The sequence below is a fragment of the Pecten maximus genome, chromosome 13, assembly GCF_902652985.1.
Source record: "Pecten maximus chromosome 13, xPecMax1.1, whole genome shotgun sequence".
NCBI classification, from domain to species: domain Eukaryota; kingdom Metazoa; phylum Mollusca; class Bivalvia; order Pectinida; family Pectinidae; genus Pecten; species Pecten maximus.
This window is the reverse complement of record NC_047027.1, coordinates 24,967,882-24,990,429: the sequence shown is the minus strand read 5'-3', so window position 1 is coordinate 24,990,429 and position 22,548 is coordinate 24,967,882. Positions and strand designations below refer to the sequence as shown.

Sequence of the window (22,548 nt, the reverse complement as noted above, 5' to 3'; positions counted from 1 at the left end):
ACAAAGTGCATGAATCACAATGATGACCAGTTGGTTGATATTGGAGATTAAATTGAGGTCACTTGTTTTGTTTTGTCGAATGAATGCATTTCAAAAGCCTTCCAAAGCTGCCAACTGACTACTGACGATTTTCGTCAAATGTCCATTTTTAACACCAAACTTGGAATGTTCTGATTAGAGGTATTCAACGTCAATAAAACAAAGCAGTAATAAAACTTAAAATAAAACATAACAAATACGAATGTAAAAATCTCCGATGGTAACTTTAATGAAAAAGTACTACAATAATGACTATATTTTATTTTTGTTAAGCAAACAATGAATACGGAAAGTCACTTCTCACATCTCTCTATGTAATATCGGTGCTTAAAAGCTATATGTATGTCTTCAAGTGTGTTTCTCAATGTGATGGCTTTTCTACTACGAATTATCTACCGTTGTTTTTGAATGCCGGTCAACATTCTTAAAATGTTTACAATGTCACTATTGGACTTGATCAATCCGTTTCTTTAAGAATGGCAGCATTTCATATTTTAGTTATATAGTCTTGGAATAGGCACAAGTTCAGAAAAGAAGGGAACTTTAGCATGATACGGAAAATCAGTAAAACCAAGTTGAATTGTTATTTAACAGTAGTGAATCTTTAACTGGCTGCAAAATGTAACAACTTGTCGAATGTAAAACATCAAACAGTTATTGAGGTATTCCCGATATAGTTTCATGTTAATGTACAGACACTGGATACATTGACGGGATGACTGGGTAAGTACCACCTTCCTACAGCGCTGTTTTGTTCTATGATATACAGTTGACAAGTCAGCGGCTACAAAGGTATAACGTTTTGTAACAAAACAACATTCGTATCCTGTTCTTTTATACTGGTTATGATCTTCATCTGTCGACGTACTTATTTTGCCTGATTAGAAGCTGGCAATATTTATTCTATCCAAATCCAGGACATTTCAGACGCGGTCCTTAGCAGATTACAAATATTTCTGTTTAATTTACATACAATTCAGTATGCCATACGACATGTTGTATGTCTTCTGTACACGTTTTCTCGTCCGTATCAATATTTCCTGTTTCCGCCGATGACGGTATTGACATATGTTCCTTTATCGCCTGTAAAACAGAAATCACATATAACCTCAACGAAAAGCAAGAACGTCAAACACAATCAAATGGTGACAATGATAAAATGTGATAATGCAACATGATTAATTTGTCATTGAATTATGTGGTTCCATAAAATTTATTTTGTGATTATTAAATACTCGAATAAACTCAAACATGATGTATGAATCCTACTTAATGAAGATATTACTGAAACAAAGTTTGAATCCTAGTCAGTATCTGAAAAAAAAAATGTTTTCATTTACTATATATTTTACAGTAAAACACATAATCATGTATTATATTTCTTCAAATTTCTGGTATTAAGCTACAATGTGTACTAACACTTACCGGATGCTGAACTGTGAAGTTCATCATAGACGTTCGGATCGGAGCGTTCCTCCAAAGACTGGTACTGTCTGTTATAACAAATAGATAATTGACAAATTGATATAATTTCGTGAATGATAACATCAATATAAATATAATTTGTAGAGTAAAGAAAGTGTATTACAAACCAAAAAGGGAAACAAAGTATACTTCTTAAATATCTGCAGAGGAAAACTGATAAGCATCACCTACCCGCCCTCTCCATCACCGACGGTATCGTTTTGGTAAACTGTAAGTACAAAGAATAATGTGGAAACATTCCTTCACTTAAGTAAAAAGGTAAAGTATATTGATGCTAATTCGTAATGTTTCCGAAGCAAGATATCAATATTAACGTTCAGATAAATGCACATTTTGGTCATTAATATACTGCATGAATTTTCATGAATAATAACATTAAGGTATTTAACCTCAATCCCTTATTATTACGCCCATTTCAAAACAACAAAGCATTATTATTTTGTTGATTTGCATTATGTTGGATATTTTTCAACGTTAATACTTCGACAAAAATCAATATCAAGACAACAATACTATGAACACATCATCGGATTCATAGAGAAGAATACAGTAGACACTGTCTACATCGAACTCTGTACAATCTGGATAGTAGTAAAAAAAATCCTACTACATCTTTAGTAGTTTAACTTCTTTGTCTACTCTGTTATTCGGCCTATTTTAAATTCGAGTTCGTTCTTTCCACTAAAATATCAACTCTCTGTAAACAATCGTCAATTTCGTTCTGGTCCAGTGGGCAACGATGACTTTGTGAGCCGCCAGCGGGTGTTTATACAGTGATAAACAGGTGAATTATCAATTGATCCTGGACTGTTATTTTCAAGTCAAACAACGGCAGCCAAACACTTAAACTATTGACGAATAATAAAAAGAATATGTCTTTTAAATTGTAACATATTACAATGTACGTAACTGTCACATAACATAAATATAATCACAAACTGCTTAGATATGCAAGCAGCGAGATTGCCTGAAGGAGTAAATAACCGATAATGCAATCTCGCTCGCGTTGTTCATTAATTCGCTACTACCGATATTAATACAGGAGATAAACTCAAAATTGTGCTAATCTACTGAATGTGAAAATTAAACAAATTTTTAAAAAATTATGTAAAAACAACAACAAACAAACAAAAAATTATGAAAAGATTATGCGGACATTACTTAACTCGTCGATAAGACCAAAATCGCTATTTTCTACCTAATTTCGTTGAATTGAAAAGGACGAACAAATACTAGATCATTAAGACGAAGGTAAGCTCTATCTACAAGAATGACCTTTTCAAGCAGTTGACATATATAAAAACGGTTATTGGTCCATGTTTTCTCAGTTTACAATATGATGATGTGATAATGAACGTAATAGCCGTGCTGGTTTTGTACCTGTTTTAAATTAAATCATGTATCATTATTAGTGCTAATAGATTGTTTACATAAAATTTGTAACGACTATAGTATAATCCTATCTTACATGTACTTATATACAAGCATACCCTTTACAATCCGTTTCTCTCTACAAACCGGCCCAAGCACCAGGTCCCAATCGGGACCTGTTCAGACATACTCCATTTTTATGCTTCCAGAATTGAATTTGGGAGCACAAACTTTACAAATAGGTTTCTACTCTCTAATGATTTTAGGATTAACATATACCATCACATTGATTGTAGACCGAACAAATGTAAACATTTATATGTAAAACTGTCTTACTGTGCTGAATCCCTCCCAGTTCAGAATATACGGACGGCTTAGCAATGTCATTTGGATCAAGTTGTTGATATGGAGATCTGCGTAAAAAATGCAAACATAAATTATGACGGTCGCGTGATTTAAAAAAATACAAATGTAGCATTACTCAATAAACTTTTTCTGAATGCAGTCTTACCTTTCATTATTTCCATCGGGTTTTCCGTCTGTAAATAAGACAAACGTATTAAGTTCGTTTGAAAATGCAAAGATATTTATCAAAGCAGAATCTTAGTTTTATGCCCGTAATGTTTTATGATTGATAGGAAATAATAAATAAAAACATCAAAACAATATACACATTTTAGGTGACGTATTTTCTATGGTAACGATAAGTACAATGGCTGATAACTGGTTACTTTTAAATTAATAAAAAAAAAAACATTTTTTTTAACAACACTAAAATATTATTTCAAATATCATGAAGAGTGACATAAATGAAATCATGGCATTGTCTATAAAGACATAAAATATTTGTCAATGAGAATGATAAAGTTTGAAGGTTATCATAATCAATTGTTCTATTTATACATTTAAGTAGATGATATTGTTTATCTTTCCCATTTTTGGACTTTGGCTTGACCTCTGCATACACATCTTTTGCTAATTCAGATTTCTCATTTTTTTATTTATCCATAATAGCATAAACAGCATCCGGTGATACAGGCTTTTTCTTTGAAGGTTTGTCAACAACTGCATATTCTGATGAAGTCCCTGGCAGAGGACCCGCAGACTCATACAGAATGTTCGGTTTTAGCCCTGTATCTTATTTTCAAGAAAACATTTTGTATCAGTAAAAAGTATATACTGCATTCAAAACAATAATTTTAGTCTTTTTTACTTATTTGATTTGAATGACTTTAATCTTGAATTAATATTTTGGTTGGTAATCGTGGTCATGATCATCTGAATAGCTACTGAGATATACACACATTTTTGTCTCGGGGGTTAAGTTTCTTTGCAATGGCTTCTGTTGCAAATTTTATATCCAATACACTTGCCAGATATGGATGGTTGAATATTAATGGGTTTGATAAAAAAAAAATCATAATTTTCTACTGGTCATTTTAGATCCCAGAGAGGTCTTGATATTCATGATCATATGAATGTCTACTGGTTTCCCTGTTAATTGTTTACTCCTTTTAATTAATTAACTAATGTGGCAATAATTTGTTCATGAAGTTGAACCTTGAAACAAAACAGAAAAATCTATATCCATCACTACTGAGGAAACAACGATGTCGTCTATATCTAAGATGTCCGTCTTTGATATTAACAGGTTAGTCCTAAAATTACCCCTGCAGACCTACAATGATCTAAAAACATGAGAAGAATTGTCAGACATATCTATTGCATGTAGAATATTTCAAGAAATAGCAATATCGAGCTTCTGTATTATATAATATCTGGTTGTAAGCCATCTTGTATCTCAGACTATACAAAACTTGAGAAAGTCATTATCAATAAGCAACAACTTTAAATTAATTCCTTCACACAAGCAGATGGGCATACTGACTCTAATCGATCACTATACTTGGTTACATGAATCAAAGTACATTCCATTTGGTCAGTGAGTTTACTTACCAGCTGATTCACACAGAATGTTTGGTTTCAATCCACCTGTAATGAAAAGTTACCACTTATAAAAATGTTTAGAGGTTTCATTCTATTTTCGGAATTAATATTCTATGAGATACTAGTGTAGCTGGTTCCTCCACATAGCATGGTATCTTATGGTAAATGTTTGGATTATTTTTCACAAGTGAAAAGTTTTGTATAAAACTTTTCTTAAATAAACAAATTTCGATTTTCACTGGTAAAAATTTAATAAAATTATCATGATTTAGTGGTGCTTTTCAGTAAGAGTTATTGCCCTTTGGTATTTATATAATTGACTTATCTCATCAAAGTCCCCGGCAATATGATGCTCAGATTCACTTATTTCTTATTTGATACATCAAATCCATTGTCATATCCTCATGTACCCTTCTCCCTCTTATTCAACAACTCTTTCTCCGCACTGACTTTCTTTTTTTCTTTTCTTTAATTTCTTCTGTCTCTCGTTCTCTCTTTCATATATACAGTACATACCAATTGTTTAAAGCGACATTGTAGATCATTTATATATCATCTTCAATAAACATGTACTGTTGAATTTCAACTAATTATGAAGAATGGAAGAATTGTATGTATGATGTATGGAAAAAATTAATTGTAAATGTACTATGTACTAATGAAAAATCTTCAAAAGTTAAAAAAAAAAATCACCACTTTATTAATTTTTACCATCATCGGTCATTGTAGAGGAAACACATTTGATTAGTAACATCTTACAATCAATTTTTGTTAAAATTTGAAACAAAGTGAAAACCTTACTGTAGACACAATTTGAACATTATAGACATCAGAATATGACAATAACAAAAAGTTCAATTTGTCTGTATTGATCAACTGCTACTACTGCAACTTTATAGCTGATCTATGTCTTTAATGTTGATCCTAAGCTGACACCTCTTCATTACAATATAAAAGTTTGCTAGCTAGAGTATTCATTTTGATTTTTGAAGCCCATCATCCCAGCATGCTACAGGCCAAACATCTGTACTTTGTCCCTTATACTTATTAATGAGATGTTACTTGAAGGGGAAAGTTGTATGGGTCACTTATCATTACGGATCATTACATGTGTAGTAATCATAAACCAGGGCTTCTTACTGGTTTGCCATGAGGCCCTTTAACCTCATTTTGGGAAGAAAATTCATGAACTGGGAAAGCTTTTTTCTCGAGTTAAAACTGTAAAGTTTTTGGAACTTGGCTTATAATGAAAAATTTCATTTGGGAATAGGGCCAACTTAACTTACCCAAAAAGCTCCCAGAAAAAAGCCATGCAAACTTTTAATCAACTTTACAGTGTATACTGTAGTTAACTTATTATCTATATATCAATACAGCTCACCAAATAAAGACTTTATATTCAATTTTGTGCATAATATCAAATGTGCCAGTTTTTCTCTATCTATCAGTTACTAAATATAATGTATACAAATTCAGGATGATAGTGTCTTGTGAAAAAGCCTTCAATCTTTCTAAGAAAAAGATGTAAAAAATAATAGAGTACCTTCACTATCATCATCAGCAGATCTGAAAAAAATTAGACCATGAATGTTAATTATCTATCTTATCAAATACAAATCAGATAAAAATCTGCTATTCTTAAAAAGTGTTGATAACCAAACCTCCCCTTTTATGTACTTATAATTTATTTTTCTTTGTTTTCATGGTAAATACTCAAATGCGACTGGTCGAAAAATTCTTTTCATTCTTCTATGAAAGAAATTCTGAGAATGGCGCGGAAAATGTGACGTCACAATACGACAATTGACGTTGCATATTGATTTGAGAAAAATAATCCCATTTAAAACCAGTAAAATTGTACATAAAACATGTTTTAAATTAGAAAATCATTTTCAAAAATTAATTATAAGCGTTGATGTCAATTATTTTTTAGTTTCATTGGGGTATGAAACAAATTTTGTTTGCAAATTTAACTTCTGTAAGAATCCGCCATGCAAATTCATACAGTTTGCAAACAAAATCTGTTTCATCAATGGCATCAATGCTTAAGTACTTGTTGAAGCTGTTCTTGCATAGCTCATACAAGCTACATTAGCTTAACAAAATTTCTTATTATATTGCCTTACAATGCATATCATCTAAAGAGGGCAATCCACTTCCGTTAACATAATCGATATATTTATAATTTAGAATAATATATTAATTAAATATTATATATTTATAAAATATATTAATTTATATATATAATCAAAACATTTACAAATCCAAAGATCTTCACTTTGGCACATAAACTGGTAAAACAATGTAAATATCATATCCTTGTCTAAGTATAGACTTTTAATACCATAAGAAACAGAAAGACAACAAACAATAAAACCTTAACCTACCTGTTATCAATCCCCACCATGTCTCCGTCATCACCTAAAAAGTGCAAACATATAAATGATTTTAACAACCCCTTTGGAAATATTGTTAAAACAGGAACAATGCCATTAACATAATCGATAATTAATGTGTCAATATTCATGTTTGTGAAAACATTGTAACAAGACTCACTACAGGGATTAAATATATTTACAAATGACAAAATATTTAATTAAAATCTGAGGGGAGAGATTTGTGGGGCTACAGTGATACAAGATACATTAAATAGTGTATTCTCATCATAATCTGACAGGCCTTAAAAGACAGAGGGAGAACTGAGCAAATATTTCATAGATGTTACAACACAGTACACAAGTATTACATCGGCTCTTTTTTCCAGAGTTCCGTCTCTTGATTACAATGACAGCGGCTATCACAATCAGTACAACAACAACTCCACAACCTGCCCCGATGATCGGTCCTGTAAGAGAACTTCCAGCAGCAGGTCTGGCTGAAATGAGATAAAACAAATAAACAATAACTTCTATCTACAATATATCATTGGTGCATTTCAATATATAACACATTATTCAATATTCAATGACATGTTCTTATTATCATATTATCAAATGTTCAAAATTTACCACCATCTTATATGAGGTTGGTGATATTTTGCATTGTTCCAATATTTTAATATCTGTCTATCTTAATATGTAATTTGGGTTTTCCATACTTTCCAAACTTTTGCAAACTTTTGCACCTTTGCATCAATGAAAATTCTGATAATCAAACACATTTACATGATATTTTGTAAATGCATTATCAAAATATATTATACATTTTCACAAAAACAAGTGTTGAGAATAATTCTATTAAAGGCACACCTGTATTGTTGTATGAGTGATGGTGGACAATTATCAATACATATATTTGCTGTCTGGATGTGAGGAAATCTCTGTCCTTTAAACCAGGCAGACTTATGACCTGATACATCTATCATATGACAATTAAAAGACATTGGACTGTCACCAATGTAACATTGAATATATAGGTCAATGTTCTTTTCTAAACAAACATGACAGCCCTTAATGAAAACATGCTATAATGTTAATTTGGGTATTGTCTCAATCTGGACCTCTTCCTTAAAATGTACATAAAAAGAAGTTGTTTGATTTTTCTAATACATGTATATGTGTCCCATTTAGCTGTTAGGAAGTGTGACAAGAAGATTATTCAAAATTGAAAATGACTTCAGCTCAGCATACAGGTAACTGCATGGTCAAATATCAAATCCTAAAATTTGGCCTCTTGCAGTTTTCGAAATATTTTACCATTGCAACATACAAATTGAGTCACCAAACATCTTGATCCCTTAAGTATAACAAAGGCGAGATTTGATATTGAATGACAAATTCCTAACATAGTATCAAGGAACAAAGGAATTTTAATTGGTTCCCTGCATTATAATAACTTGACAAGTTGGGCATTTGAACCTCTACAACAGAAGGTGTTAATCAAGGGAACAACAGCCCAACACTTCAGATATACTGATCGATCTTCCATTGCTTGTATAAATATCATCACAAATATGCGTCTACAATGTATTACGGGTAATTAAGAAGGAGTTAAAATTGTCTGCTGTTAAAAAGTATGGCAAAAACAAATTAATCACCTTGTGTTGTACAGTTAACTTCCTCGAGTAAAGATGAGTTCCCAAATTCATTAACAGTATATACAGTGAAGAAATGCTTTTTGTCAGCTGTCAGACCTGTAACTGTTGTAGTAACACTTTGGCCACGTCCTGGGTCAGACTGGTTAATATTTCTGTCGATTGTTATGCTGTTCTGCGTATCTGTCCGTATACCAACTATAAATATTTGACTGGACCCTCCATTGAATCCTGATGTCCAACTCAGCGTAGCTCGATCTTCAAAAGGGCATATGGCTATACCCCCATACGGAGGGTCTGGTTTTCCTGCAGAAAAAAATGATAATGTCAGAAACATAAGTTTTAATGGGCCTGTATTGCTCACCTGCTTCTAGAGTTTCTAATGTAAATCATTTTAGTAGATACTAAGCTGATTACCACTTTATCCAAATAATAGAATATGATAGGTCTATTTAGTAGGTAAACAAATTTTGAAGTACATCATTGCAGCATACTAGTGTATTATTGGACAAATATCAGGGCCACAGGCCTCTTCGTTATTGAGAAATCATTCAAAGATTTTTAACCCCTGTGACATCATTTGAGGAAAGTTAATAGTGCTTCACCCAAGCATGCCACAGGACCAATATCAGGTATCTGTGTCTGACAGTTCATTGTAATTGTTTAAAGGAAACAGTTGATGCCAGATGGCTGGACGGCAGATGCTGCCCAACGGTATAAGCTCACTTGACCTTCTGACAGGCAAGCTAATAATGACATGGTAAATACTTCTGCTATTGAAAGATTAGAAAGACAATTGAAGCAATCACAATGAAAGTAAAATATACAATACACAGGCATTATGACGAGACTCTTGTTTTTATCAACGCCCATATTTGCTGGGATAATGGAAGTGATAATACAGGTATAAAAATGATATGTTAGCTTGGATTTGTCTAATTTAAACCTTCCCAACTAGGGCCAAGGTCATATTCAGAGATCAACAGTGTCTTTGATCTATGAGACAAAAGGACTTTGACATAGTGACCTTAATATTTGGTCAGTTGACCAATTTTGTAATTCCAACCAACCTTGCTTCATAATGTCACCTCAAAAAATTCATCAGTGAAAGGAAACAAAATCTGACATTGTTCCATTGTCCCAGGATATGACTTGACCGTTGACTAACTGATATTCCTTGTTTAATTCCGACCAAGATTGCTTCATAACGACATAAAATGTTCTGCGGTAAAAAGATGCAAAATTTGACCTTGACATTTGAATCAGTAACCTTGACCTATGGTTAGTTGACTCCTTGTATAAGCCTGACAAACTTTGCTTTATCATGTTACAACAAAATATTTATCAATAAAAAGATACTGTACTTGACCTTGACATCTGACATAGGTTCTTTGACCTTCGATCAGTTGATGCCTTGTATAATTACAGTATAATACATAGTATAATATCCACATAGTTCCATAACAATTGGCTGATCAGTAAGAATATAGAAAATTTGATATTGCCAACTTAGACCCAGTCACCTCAACCCCTGACTCGGTAACCTTTCCCTTTGTTCAGCTCGCTTCTCGCAGACTTTGCTTTAAAATGTCAAATTACAATGTTCATCAGTGAAAAGATTGAGAATTTGGACATGACCTTTGATCCAGTGACCTTGACCTCTGACCTTGTGGCATTGACATTTGGTCAGTGGACTCTTTGTTTAATTTTAACCAACTTAATTTTCTTGATATTGCCATAACATAATATTCACTGGGTGAAAGGATTTGAAGAAATTTGACCTGGACATTTGGTGATAATTGAAGAGTTCTAAATTTTGTGTAATGTATATATATATAAACAACCTTGTGAACAGTGGGTATATATAATATATATTTCCCTTCTACATAATACAATAGGAAGAGAAAACAAACACAACAACTGCATTCAACAGCGATATAGGCAATGACTGATGACAATTTGATAACCAGGAATATAGCAAAATTAAATCAACTCACAAATTATTAGTATTACACAATATCAGTACATTCCATATCCAACTTTCTACCACAATACCCTGTGTTATTCAACTCTCTGACCATCAGTTAATCATTACAGCTGTTGATTAACAATCTGTTTAAACCACACGTGGTATAAACTCTGTACGCATTTCGATTGGCTAACACGGTGAACTTTGACCCAAGCTGCAATTGTTATTGACGTCATCAATAATCTAATGACGTCACATCACCGGGTCCCGGACGTCACCGGTACACTTTATTTGCATACGCGAAATTATACTTGGCTACGTTTCCCTTTGATTCGAACCGATATTATTGTGGTAGAAACAGGTCACACGACTCGAAATTGTTGGATATGGAATTTATTTCACACTCGTAAGTTATTTTTTAAAAGTTGCAAAAAACACTCGCTAAAGCTCGTGTCTTTTGTAACTTTGAAAAAATAACTCACTCGTGTGAAATAAATTCCATATCCAACAACCACTCGTTGTGTAACCTCTATATAATCAACTATTTCAATTGAAGATCAAGTAAGATCAAGTTATTCACCTTTAGCTGCAGCAGTAAAACTGAGTGTTTCACTGCCCTGACTGTTCGTCGCCGTTACATTGTAGACACCAAACCAGGACGCTTGTATATTCTTTCGTGTCCCGACTGATACGGCAGACAGATTGGTCGATGTGAACATATTTTGAAAATCAAAATTGTCTCCGCCATTGACAAGATTTACAACACCCGTGCCTGCAGTTGTTTCGAAAGACCAATAAAAAGTTGGTTCCGGATTCGAGAGGAACATAGCATTCATGACTAAAGTCTCAGCTGTTGCTAATCCAAAAGTGTTATTAAGTTTAACTCTTGGATCCTTACGTGGTTTACCTATAATATACACGGTAAATGAAAAACATATTAGATAGAAAACAAAACATTTCAATAAATCCATGAACATTTTATGAATAAAAACCTGCCTGTAGACATACTGTATACGAAACATGATCCTTAATTAATCTCAATTAAAATCAAACAGCTTGAATTCACCATGGACATCTGGTTAACCTTAACATATGATTTGGACCCTTTTAACTGTACTGAAGATTAAAAATTATGAAGCCTCATCGACCTGTTCTATAGCCTATAAAGAGAAAATTCGATTTCAAAAATAATCATGCGATACATGCAAAAACGATCTACATCACAGTCACTGAACATGTGAATTTTGAAATTGGCACCATTTCCTTTAAGTAATAATCAAATGTAGAATACTTGGTAGCTTTGCAATTACTAAACTAAAGGCGTACGGATATTCTTGTAACACCTTGAACTCAAACTTGATCTACAATCACTGCCTTGTCTTATCCCACACATCGTCGGTACCCATTCGATCTGCCCTCACTAGTTCCAGTCAATCCGTAGGGATACTTACACAAAAAGCCTCTGAATTATTGTTTTAAGTGTAAAATGGGGTTTTAAGTGATCACACGAAATAACTTTGAAAGTATGTGTAATATATTGTCCAGACCATCCTCTTAACATTTTTTTGTTAGAAAGATGTGACACTGAAAGACAAACTTAACATATACAAATGCGTACTTGCTTATCAATCGCCATGTATGGGTGATAGCTTCATCAAAGTCTTCTAACACGTAAGTGGGACGGACAATATTACTGAACATTGTAAATGTTATATATAGAGGATCTGTCATGAGTTTCCCTTCATATTAGATTTATGATACGAGTTTTGAATTTTTTATTTTTGCGAGCCTCTGGCGAGCAAAAATAAAAAATTCTAAACGAGTATCATAAATCTAACATGAAGGGAAACGAATGACAGATTCTTTTTATCATATGACGTTTTCTTTCATCGTTCCCCATCAAAAACTGATTTTCTCTTTTGCCTTGAATCGTCACATCTCAACCAAATCACCCGAACCTTCGAAGTAGGTCAATTATACCGACGAGAGAAGAAACAGTTCTAACACAACTGACTCTTGAAAAGGATTCATTTTATTAAATACACGTCTCAAAACAAAATTTCAGCATTTTTTCATTTAATCTATAATAGATAAATTGTCCTTGGTGTTTGAAACAATGAGGAAAATATTTTAGTTTGAAAGTTCATGAGCGACTGTTTTTGATGTGACGAAGCCATGACGTCACTTGGCGCGATAATGGAGGCTTCGTTGTACAAATGTCTATTCGCTGTCGCTGTCGTACAGAACCATTGTACGGCGCCTTTTCACTGCTTTGTGTTTATCCTCGTCCTCGCGGGAGTTTATGGAGATGTGAAATGTTCCACCGTGAATATTCCCACTGAACATCGTGTTCAGACTGCCGTGAAAAGCGACTTTGGATGCCGATTTGTTGGCAGTGTTGTTTGTTTTGACATTACACGTGTTTGTCGACGACAGTGTCAGCATGTTATTCTGAGTAACCGTTGAAGGCAAGTTGTAACAAACTAGATTCTACATTGCCGTTTTTCATGAGGATTTTATTAAATAATGTTATTATTTGTTTATTTGAAAAGAATCTAGACTAGATATGTCTCATCGGACAACGCAACCGCAATTTTCTATCGGAGTTGAAATATGTTACTAGGGGTCATAAAATAGATGTCTGCCAGGCCTAATTTAACATCTTATAGTATAAATATAATTAAAAAACTTAGGATGTTTACATCTTGGATTTTATCTTTGATTGTACAATATGTTATGTTAATAGACCAATTTGTCGTTCAGTTGATTTTTATTCAAAGTTTACAAGCACTAGTCGCCATTTTTACGAGTCGTAGTAAAAAGAAGTAGGTCGTTCCCACGCGTATGAATACAGTTCTCACGGAACCAGCCAATCAGCGTAGCGAAAGGTGTTATTACACTAGTGTCATAAAGAAAATTTATGTGATGGGGTTTATGACACCGTATATAACGGTAGTCATATGATAAACGTATATTGTTAGTTATTGGTTCTGTTGTGATTAACATATTTGCTTTATACAAACTTACACAGTACGTTGACCGGTATATCCCTGGTGACCGCTGTGTTAGAGACACTGTTCCTGACAGAACAAGTGTAGAGTCCGGTGTCCAGACAGTCAGCGTTAGTCAGGGTGTAGGTACTCTCCAGGACGTCTGGGGTGGTCAGTAGAACTGTGTTGTTGACTTTATAGAACCACTGTATTGTGGACGGAGGGAAACTCTCCACCGAACACACCAGCGACTTGGGTCTATGTTCAGCCACGTCAGAATCACCGTCAGTGTAATCAAGACTGAGAATTCGTGGTGGAACTGAAAGACAGACAGATCTTATAATCAAATTATTTTGATATGAATGGAATTAAAAACATCTCATATTTATAAGTAAAAACGACTTTAAATTCAAAACAAGATCTTCGCAAATTTTTGTATCTTGCTGCTATAATGTATGGATGAAGTTATGCGAGTTATACATAAAAATCATACTAAATAATACAAAACATAAGTGTTAAAGTAAATATATAGACATTATGCCGGTAAATCAGGTATGACTTCTTATACAAAACAAGAAAAACGTAAACTACTTAAAAAATCTCGTCGTTTTTATTTTGGATCTCAAAAATAATAGGCTGGTTCATATCTAAAAAAAAACTGATACATTGCACATGTATAAAAACCAAATAAAAGTTGACATACTTCTAGAGAATTATTATTAGCAAAAACATCAGAAATAATTTGATGTGATAAAATCAAAATATAGACAAATCTTACATCTGACAATAAGGTCCCAAGTCTTTGTTCCCTGACTGACAGTGTTTCTGGCTGTACACGTATATTGTCCGGCGTTGTTCCTCGTGGCCACAGACAGACTCAGTGGGTTTGTGTAATATGTACCTGATCTAGACCAGGTGTAGGTACACGCTGGTCTACAGTCGGCGGAACACCTGACATCTGAGATGGTCTGATTCTCAATAATGTCTACACTGTCTTGTGGTGGATCAAATACAGTACTGTCTCCAGGTCCATCTGAGGAATTTTAACGATTTGGCCAAGTATATATTTGGACACCTATACTACTACTACATGTAATTCTATTCTATTCATAAGAAATTCAATTAGTTTCCGCGTTCAGAAAAGCATGCTGTTTATTCCGAATGAGTACTGTCTTATTCGAAGAAATAAAAGGATATTACTTTAATATGGTTCGTTATCTAACGTTTTTGATATGTTTTGAAAAAAAAAAATCATCTTGTCAGATTCAAAACTTGGGAACAAACTTAATAAACCACAAAAGGTACGGGGTTATCATAGTGAATATATAGGTAGTGTGTGATAAACCTATACTAGGATTCAGTTATTTTCTAACAAAGTAAGCAACTCATCATATGACTTCTATCATTGTACGTCTGTTTGTCATATTCAGATAAAAAATAAATAAATAAACAAGTTGCCTTGTCAGGAAAAGTATACAATGAGTATAATATCGATAAATAATTCACTAGTTATGCTCTTTAAAAAAGGCATTTTAAGTGAACGATAGTTTACTAAAATATGGCATGGCTCAAACAATATAATATAAATGTAAAGGTTCTATTATCATCTAGTAAAACAAGAATAATATACCTACACTGTACAGTAACACTGACTGTTAAAGTCGACTCCCCGATAGCATTCCAGGCAGTACACCTGTAAGTCCCGTGTTCTGATCTGTCCAGTTGTCCTAGTGACAACACAGGTGAGACAGTAAAGTTGGTGTTGTCCGGTCGTGTCCAGACAAAGGTACAGCCAGGTCTACAGTCCGCTGTACAGGTGATGTCCGGTAACGTGTCCCCCTCTGTCCTGGTGTAGGTAGTGTCCGACGAGGACAGAGCTATGGAGGTACCGGGACCGTCTGTAAACATTACATGTTTGATTGTCTCCGATATGTTAATGGGTTTGTGCGTATGTACATAAATTAGGAGATAAGTTGTAATAATTTGTGGCTTATCCATTACGGTCAATAGGTTTAAATAAAACCATTCATGTTGCATTTTATTTTGCGAATTGGTTTTCCTAGCTAGGTATGTTGGTGTTACTTTGAATAGTTCTGTAGCGAAACGCCTGAATCTTCTAATTTTAAAAGGAGGTAATTAAGAACGGCGAAGTTAGGCATTGTTCTTTGCGTCAGTCATCAATAAATTTTAGTGACTTTATAGTTTCCATTTTGTAAGTGCTTGTTTCTCCGCAGAAGTGTTATGCAAGAGGACAGATGCGAATTGGATGCTGTTGAGTTTCCCCGTGTCTAATGACGTGCAAAAAATGTGTTGACATCAGCGTAGTTGATTGGGTTGCGGTGTTTTATAAATTGGCCGTAAAATTCAGATACGTAACACACTTAATTTGTTTCTCTATCTTTATATTATGTTGTCTGTTCGATGTATATATAGTTTGACAATATGTCTTTTGCCGAATTTGAAAGTTATTATTATTTTTTTTTTATTTTAGAAGAAGGAGATTGCGGGGCAAGTAAGCAAAATGACCGATCCATGAGTAGACAGCCTACATACACTGTACTTGTTTTGTTTAGGTGCCATTTTCTAATCCACGGTTCTGTCTGACACTCGTCTCCCGCTCTGAATGCAGTGAGTTACGGCTTATGGACACCAACAAAGACGTCAATGATTTGGGAGTATATAGAGCTCTTAATGATCTTGTTGCTGCCGTGAAAATCCTTATTGGTAAATACATAACGATGTAATGAAATATGTAGCAAGAAATATCGATAAAATGAATTCGCTAACCGAAGTATATCGACCCGATAGTTATTGTTAATTCACTTTATAATCAAAAGTCTAATAGAACAAAACTTAACGGTTTGCGCCGCCGGTCATCAGATGATTAAGATCTGGAGTCACGCAATGAAAAACACATTTACGTACGAGATAGTAAGTTGTACGTACACGATAATTAAGTTGTAGGTAAAACTACGAAGCTGTACGGACATACTAATTAAATTATACGTACAAAAATACTATGTTGTACGAACAAGATACCAAATTATACCTACACGATACTAAATTGTACAAACATGATAATTAGTTTGTACGTACCGGGTACAAGTTGTACGTACGAGATACTAAGTTGTACACAATTACACACAGGCTAAACCACTGCGCCAATGCGGCCCGGTACCCCGACATGGTTGTCTATAAGATGAAATTAATACTTGAATACAATGCATTGATATACACCTATATATACACATATATATGGGTGTCTTTGTTTGTTTGTTTTTGCTTAACGTCCTATTAACAGCCACGGTCATTTAAGGACGTGCCAGGTTTTGGAGGTGGAGGAAAGCCGGAGTACCCGGAGAAAAAACACCGGCCTACGGTCAGTACCTGGCAACTGCCCCACGTAGGTTTCGAACTCGCAACCCAGCGGTGGAGGGCTAGTGATAAAGTGTCGGGACACCTTAACCACTCGGCCACCGCGGCCACTTATATATATGGGTGTCTAGGTAGCGGTGGGTTTCAAGGAATTAGATATACATACGGAGTGTAGCGAGACGGTATTTTTTCGCGGATTTCATACGGGGCTCACAGACTTTGTTGTGATTTTTTTTACATCTTTTTTATGTTTTTGCTTAAAAGTGACAGCATTTTGAAGTTTAGTTCGATTGTTTTTGTCAATTGTACTGCTATATATGCATGTCTGGTATATCATACGGCCATGCTTTGTATGTTTTGTACATTTTTGCAATATTAAACGCCGATTGTTCGCGGTGCCGGGGCTAGACGGAAAAACGGATACAATGTATTTATCGTTTGTAGTGTAATGTTTTAGTGTTTTCACATGAGTAGAGAAAAGACCACTTCTGGTTCTAACATATAAGGAAGTTTAATATGTATAAGTCTATGCTCTGCTTGGAAACGCATACCAGGATCTGACACCCTATAGAAAGGCCGAGGAGTTTTAAAACAAGCAATTATTCAGGTAGTTTTCAGAAAATAGTTGCAATCGATTGAAAATATCAGCAATCCAGATTAAATTTAAATATGAAATGACTAGTATGACAAAGCCCCTACCTTGGATGTTTCAGTATTTTGTCCTTATAAGCAACAATTTGTCAAAAACAGTAATATTTACAGTTACAATGTCTATCAAAGATAAAATTGCGGACAGGTAGCCTGGCGGCGGCTTCGCACGTGTTTAACCGGGTAAGAGAAAAAACGATGCAGATCATAGCAAATACTCCTGGCATTGGGCCAGAAAAAAATAAATATAAAGAACAAATACTTAAGAGCCCGTAACATATAACGTGATCTAAAATGTGATCCTAAATAGAATATTCTTTTCGTTCCATTTTTCTTATATCATATATATCGTGAGTAAACTGATAAGTCAAGCAAATGTTCCACGCGTAAAAGTACGTGAAAAATGCTTTGATTTTTTTATCGATTCATCATTTGCTAGTAATCACCTGAGTTTATTTTGAGAGGAATTTGGAGGATATATGAATGTCAATGTCTATATTCACCCCTCTATTACGTTCTTGGGCACGTGCGTTGTAAATCGCGTGATATATCGAATTAAAGGTCCTGAGATGTGACTTAGAAAACACTACTTCTTTTATGGGGGGGGGGGGGGGGGGGGATCCAAGTATGCGTCTCGAAGCAGAACACAAACTAAAATGTCAGCACTTCCGTAGCTAGGGGGGTGTTTTAGTCCGTAGCCCGTAGCTAGAGGGCGGGGGTGTTAGTCCGTAGCTAGTCTACTCAAACCGTGCTGGACCGTATTTTAGCGCCGTACCAACACCGTAGTGGCACAGTTAGACCATTGCACGTGTACCGTACACGGATACGCGACCACCCGGGAATGTCTGTAGTGTGATTGGGCTACAGTGACTTACGGAAGGTCAAAATGAGAAGCACACATACATATGCCCAGACTACCAGAACAAACCAGTCGATAACACACACTGCAGTACAGTGGCATTGTTGATCACCGTGACATTCTGTACCAGTACCGTGGAACTACTGTTTTCGCGCCAAAATTGAGTAAGGAAAGGTCTTACTCGGTATATAGAACTGTGGACATTCGTGATACACCTCGGCAAGTATCGGCAAAGTGTGACTGTGACTTTAGATACGATGACTTGAACATACTGTGACCATAGGGATATTTCTCGGGACGATTTCTTATTACTGAAACTTTGAGCATATTTCTGAAAATCTCAATTGGGAACTTTTTGATCTGTAATGTTAGCTGTAAATTTAGTCTCCCATTGTTCAAAATAAAACTACAATGATAATTACAAAAACAAATATCGAAAGAACGAACACCATTTTAAGCATGTTATTTATTGTATTTTTGACTTAAGTTTGCTCTAATAATTCTTTGTCTTGTCCGTTTTAATACAATCTATGTTTCATCATTGCGCTTGTATATTTAACTATTTTTTTCTTTTACTCAAAACAAAAGGTACGTGATTAGTTCTTTATAAACACTGTCCATGTTGATATCAAAGCTGTTTATTTTCAAATTCAAGAATATATCGAGGTTTTCAAAATTAAACACTACTACATTTCAACACATATAATACGTTTTACTCATCTGCCACGCTGAGAATATACTCATCACTGTCCAGTTGTTGGTTACCGTTAGGTAGGTTATAGTTGGTACATCTACAGTTATTGTTACGCATGTATAGTTGTTTAATAATACATTTAACACCCACCTGCCACAATGAGTGTATAGTCATCACTGTTCTGTGTCTGATCAGGTAGGTTAAGGTTGTAACGTCTACAGTACCACACAGATCCATGGTCTCCCGTCTGTGGCTGTATGATCCACCGGAACACTGTACCACGGGATACCCCAGACGTCACACAGGAACAGACATCCGGTGTACAGAGGACGGATGGGGTGGCTTTAACGTTGTAACATTGGTCGCCACCTACTTGTATACTACCTACTGTAGTAGTGACGTCACGGCGGCGGTAAAACTGAACAATGTTGGCCTCCTCTGGTACATCACACGTCAGTGTAAACTCAGTCCCAGGGACAGCGTACTCAGACGACCCGGTCAGTGTTACAGCATCTTAAAGGGACATCACGGTAAAAAAGTTGTTATTTTTATTGAATGTACATGTTTTGTACCTTCCAGTTATGTTTCTGTACTATCCTAATATTCAGAGTCGATCCCTCTGTCCAGATTGACCACTCGATTTAGTTTGGAATCCCCCTCTAATTAGCGCGGAAATTATTTTTTAATCATCATGTAACTGTTTTGAAATCGAGGCATTTTCGTTTGTTAACACAACACACGATAGCTTATAAGTCGAAATATGCCATCTGGGTTAGTTGGATAACGATATTATACAGTGGTTAAAATGTTAAATAACACGTTCTGTATATATTACGGCACAAATATGTATGTGTTTATAAGTGTAAATACTGTACATATAGTATAGTGACAGTAGCGATGTACTGGTACAGACTGTATCAATATTACCGAGTTTGTATCAATATTACCGAGTTTGTATCAATGATATGAATGAAGGCAAAGCCTTGGAAGAGCACAGCTAATCTAATTGTCCCTTGTTAAGGTGTACATATATATGTAATATATGTAAAATTTTTCATTATATTAGCAGATTTATGAAAATCACAAGGTCATGCATCATGATATGAGTCATCAAAAGGCCTTATATAACAAGAATTATACAGAATTCTATATCTCATCTTTCCCGCTTTATCAATAACATTTTTCAATTTATGGAGTAGTGTTCAAGTAATTAAATAATATCAGTAACCAAGCGTTCAGTGAGACATTGAGATAGGGTGAACACTGAACTTTAATGAAAATTCTCAAAATTCAGTTTTGAGGCCAAAATATGTGAATCTGTAAAGACATTTAAATTTCAATTAGATTAATATTGCTGTTATAACACAGTTAAAGTGAATCTGAACATAACTTCACAAAATTGCCTGTTAGTATTTTTATTTTACCCAAAAATAGGTGAACATGGAAAAAAAATCCTCTAAATGATGGATAGGTGCATGTATATGATTGTATCAGTACCCTCACCAGTTTCAATTCAATCTGACAGCATGCAACTCAATAACACTGTCAAATGTGGACTTTAAACAAATATTGACGCCACTGCTATTAAATACATTTGTAGTGATGGTTGTAAACTCGCTTTTATTTAATAAATTAATTGAACAAATTAAATAAGGCCAAAAAGTGTGATTTCTGTTGATGAATTAAACAATTATTTCAATAACCCATCCCTATAGAGTATAACAGATCTAGAACAGGACATCCTGTGGTAAAAAAAAAAAGGAGAAAAAAAAAAAACAAAAAAAAAACTAATATTTTGAAAAGTGCCTTAATCAAGTCTCTTTCATCCATGAAGGATGTTTGATTTCTTCATATCTGGAAGTTTAGAAGTTTCGTCAATTTTTGGTCCCACTACTCAGGCCACTGTGGATCAGTCTTAGTGCAATATATATATCTATATATATATTTAATCGATACACAAAGTTTCTACAAGTTTTATTCTATATATATGTATAAACACATATACATAAATATATAAACATATACTATTGCACAGATATTGCCCATTCTAATACTTCTATTAAAGTTTGTGTAATTTCCAATAGCAATATTCAATAGAATTTCTGTTTTTGCATTTTCCCTTATTACTGCAGAGTAATTAAACAGAGTAAACTAATAACACGGATCCCCTCATCTTAAAAAAACAACAACTACAAACCCAAGGTGCATTAAATTATATCAACTTTAAAGGACTTGAATTGAAGATCCTTCTACCATGTGTAATATTTGATTCTACCATATATTTGGAATGGAATCGAACATTTAGAACTGTTATTCAGTCACTTCAGCTCATTTTTGGGCAAAACCGCTTTGGACCAAGGACATTTACTTATAACATATGATTTGAAGATCTGTTTATAGAGACCTTTTAAAAGAAATTCACTTAACAGTTAACATTGTGCGCCTTTAAAAATAAAATATCAATCAACTTTGGGATTATATCAGTATATAATTATAATGTTCTGTCAATTTTGTAATATCTGATTGAAAGTTTAAATTTAGTTATTTATATCAAAGTTTTTCGAGTTGTCAAACTTTGAATAATCTTATATATATTTTATTACTGTATAAACAAAGATTTTGACTTGGACCAGTGAGATACTTTAATTCATAATCAGTGTTTTTGAGTCATCATAGTTCGAGTTAATTAATTTTGATTGTCAATACATGTATTCTCTTGTCTGCACTAAAACAGAATTTGTAGCAAATTTAAGTTAAACCTACTAAGAGTCAACACCATAGACAATTACTCTCCTTTTGTAATTATGATTAATTACAAAATAATTATAGAAATTCTATAATCTTCCAGGCTTTGGAAATTAACAGCAGTTGTTTATAAGGTTTTAATCATATTACACTGTACATGTACATGTGTTCATAAACATTGTAATAAATTTAGTTTAAATTTGGTTTACTTCATTTAAAGGGTGATTCCATCATTAGCTTAAATTCAAAGGTTAGGTCATCAAAATTAAACTTATTGGAATTTTTTCCCCCCCCAAATAGTAAATCTTTAATTTACATAAATCAAACAGTTTGACTCGCAGGGAAATTAACACAAGTTCTTTAAATTCTAAGTTCAAAAAATTCTTTATTCCT

General features: G+C 34.1%; 1 protein-coding gene across 1 annotated transcript; it reads right to left on the bottom strand.

The window, feature by feature from the left end:
* Positions 1–268: 268 nt before the first annotated feature.
* Positions 269–15,742, bottom strand: LOC117340567 (hemicentin-1-like). The gene is made up of 14 exons (XM_033902327.1): positions 15,469–15,742; positions 14,613–14,867; positions 13,872–14,153; positions 11,425–11,751; positions 8,879–9,181; positions 7,589–7,717; positions 7,230–7,263; positions 6,386–6,408; positions 4,852–4,887; positions 3,407–3,434; positions 3,232–3,308; positions 1,696–1,732; positions 1,465–1,532; positions 269–1,122 (listed from the first exon to the last, which is right to left on the bottom strand). Exons 1-14 carry the CDS (start codon positions 15,740–15,742, stop codon positions 1,070–1,072), a joined length of 1,926 nt encoding a protein of 641 aa, XP_033758218.1. The 3' UTR covers positions 269–1,069.
* Positions 15,743–22,548: the final 6,806 nt, after the last annotated feature.

Excerpts from the sequence above, each read along its gene's own strand:
- LOC117340567 (XM_033902327.1), bottom strand. The coding sequence starts at position 15,742 with ATGTTTACAGACGGTCCCGGTACCTCCATAGCTCTGTCCTCGTCGGAC. Across the intron at positions 14,154-14,612 it reads TTGGGACCTTATTGTCAGAT|TTCCACCACGAATTCTCAGT; the intron begins GTAAGATTTGTC and ends TCTGTCTTTCAG. Across the intron at positions 3,309-3,406 it reads CCCGATGGAAATAATGAAAG|ATCTCCATATCAACAACTTG; the intron begins GTAAGACTGCAT and ends TTTTTTACGCAG.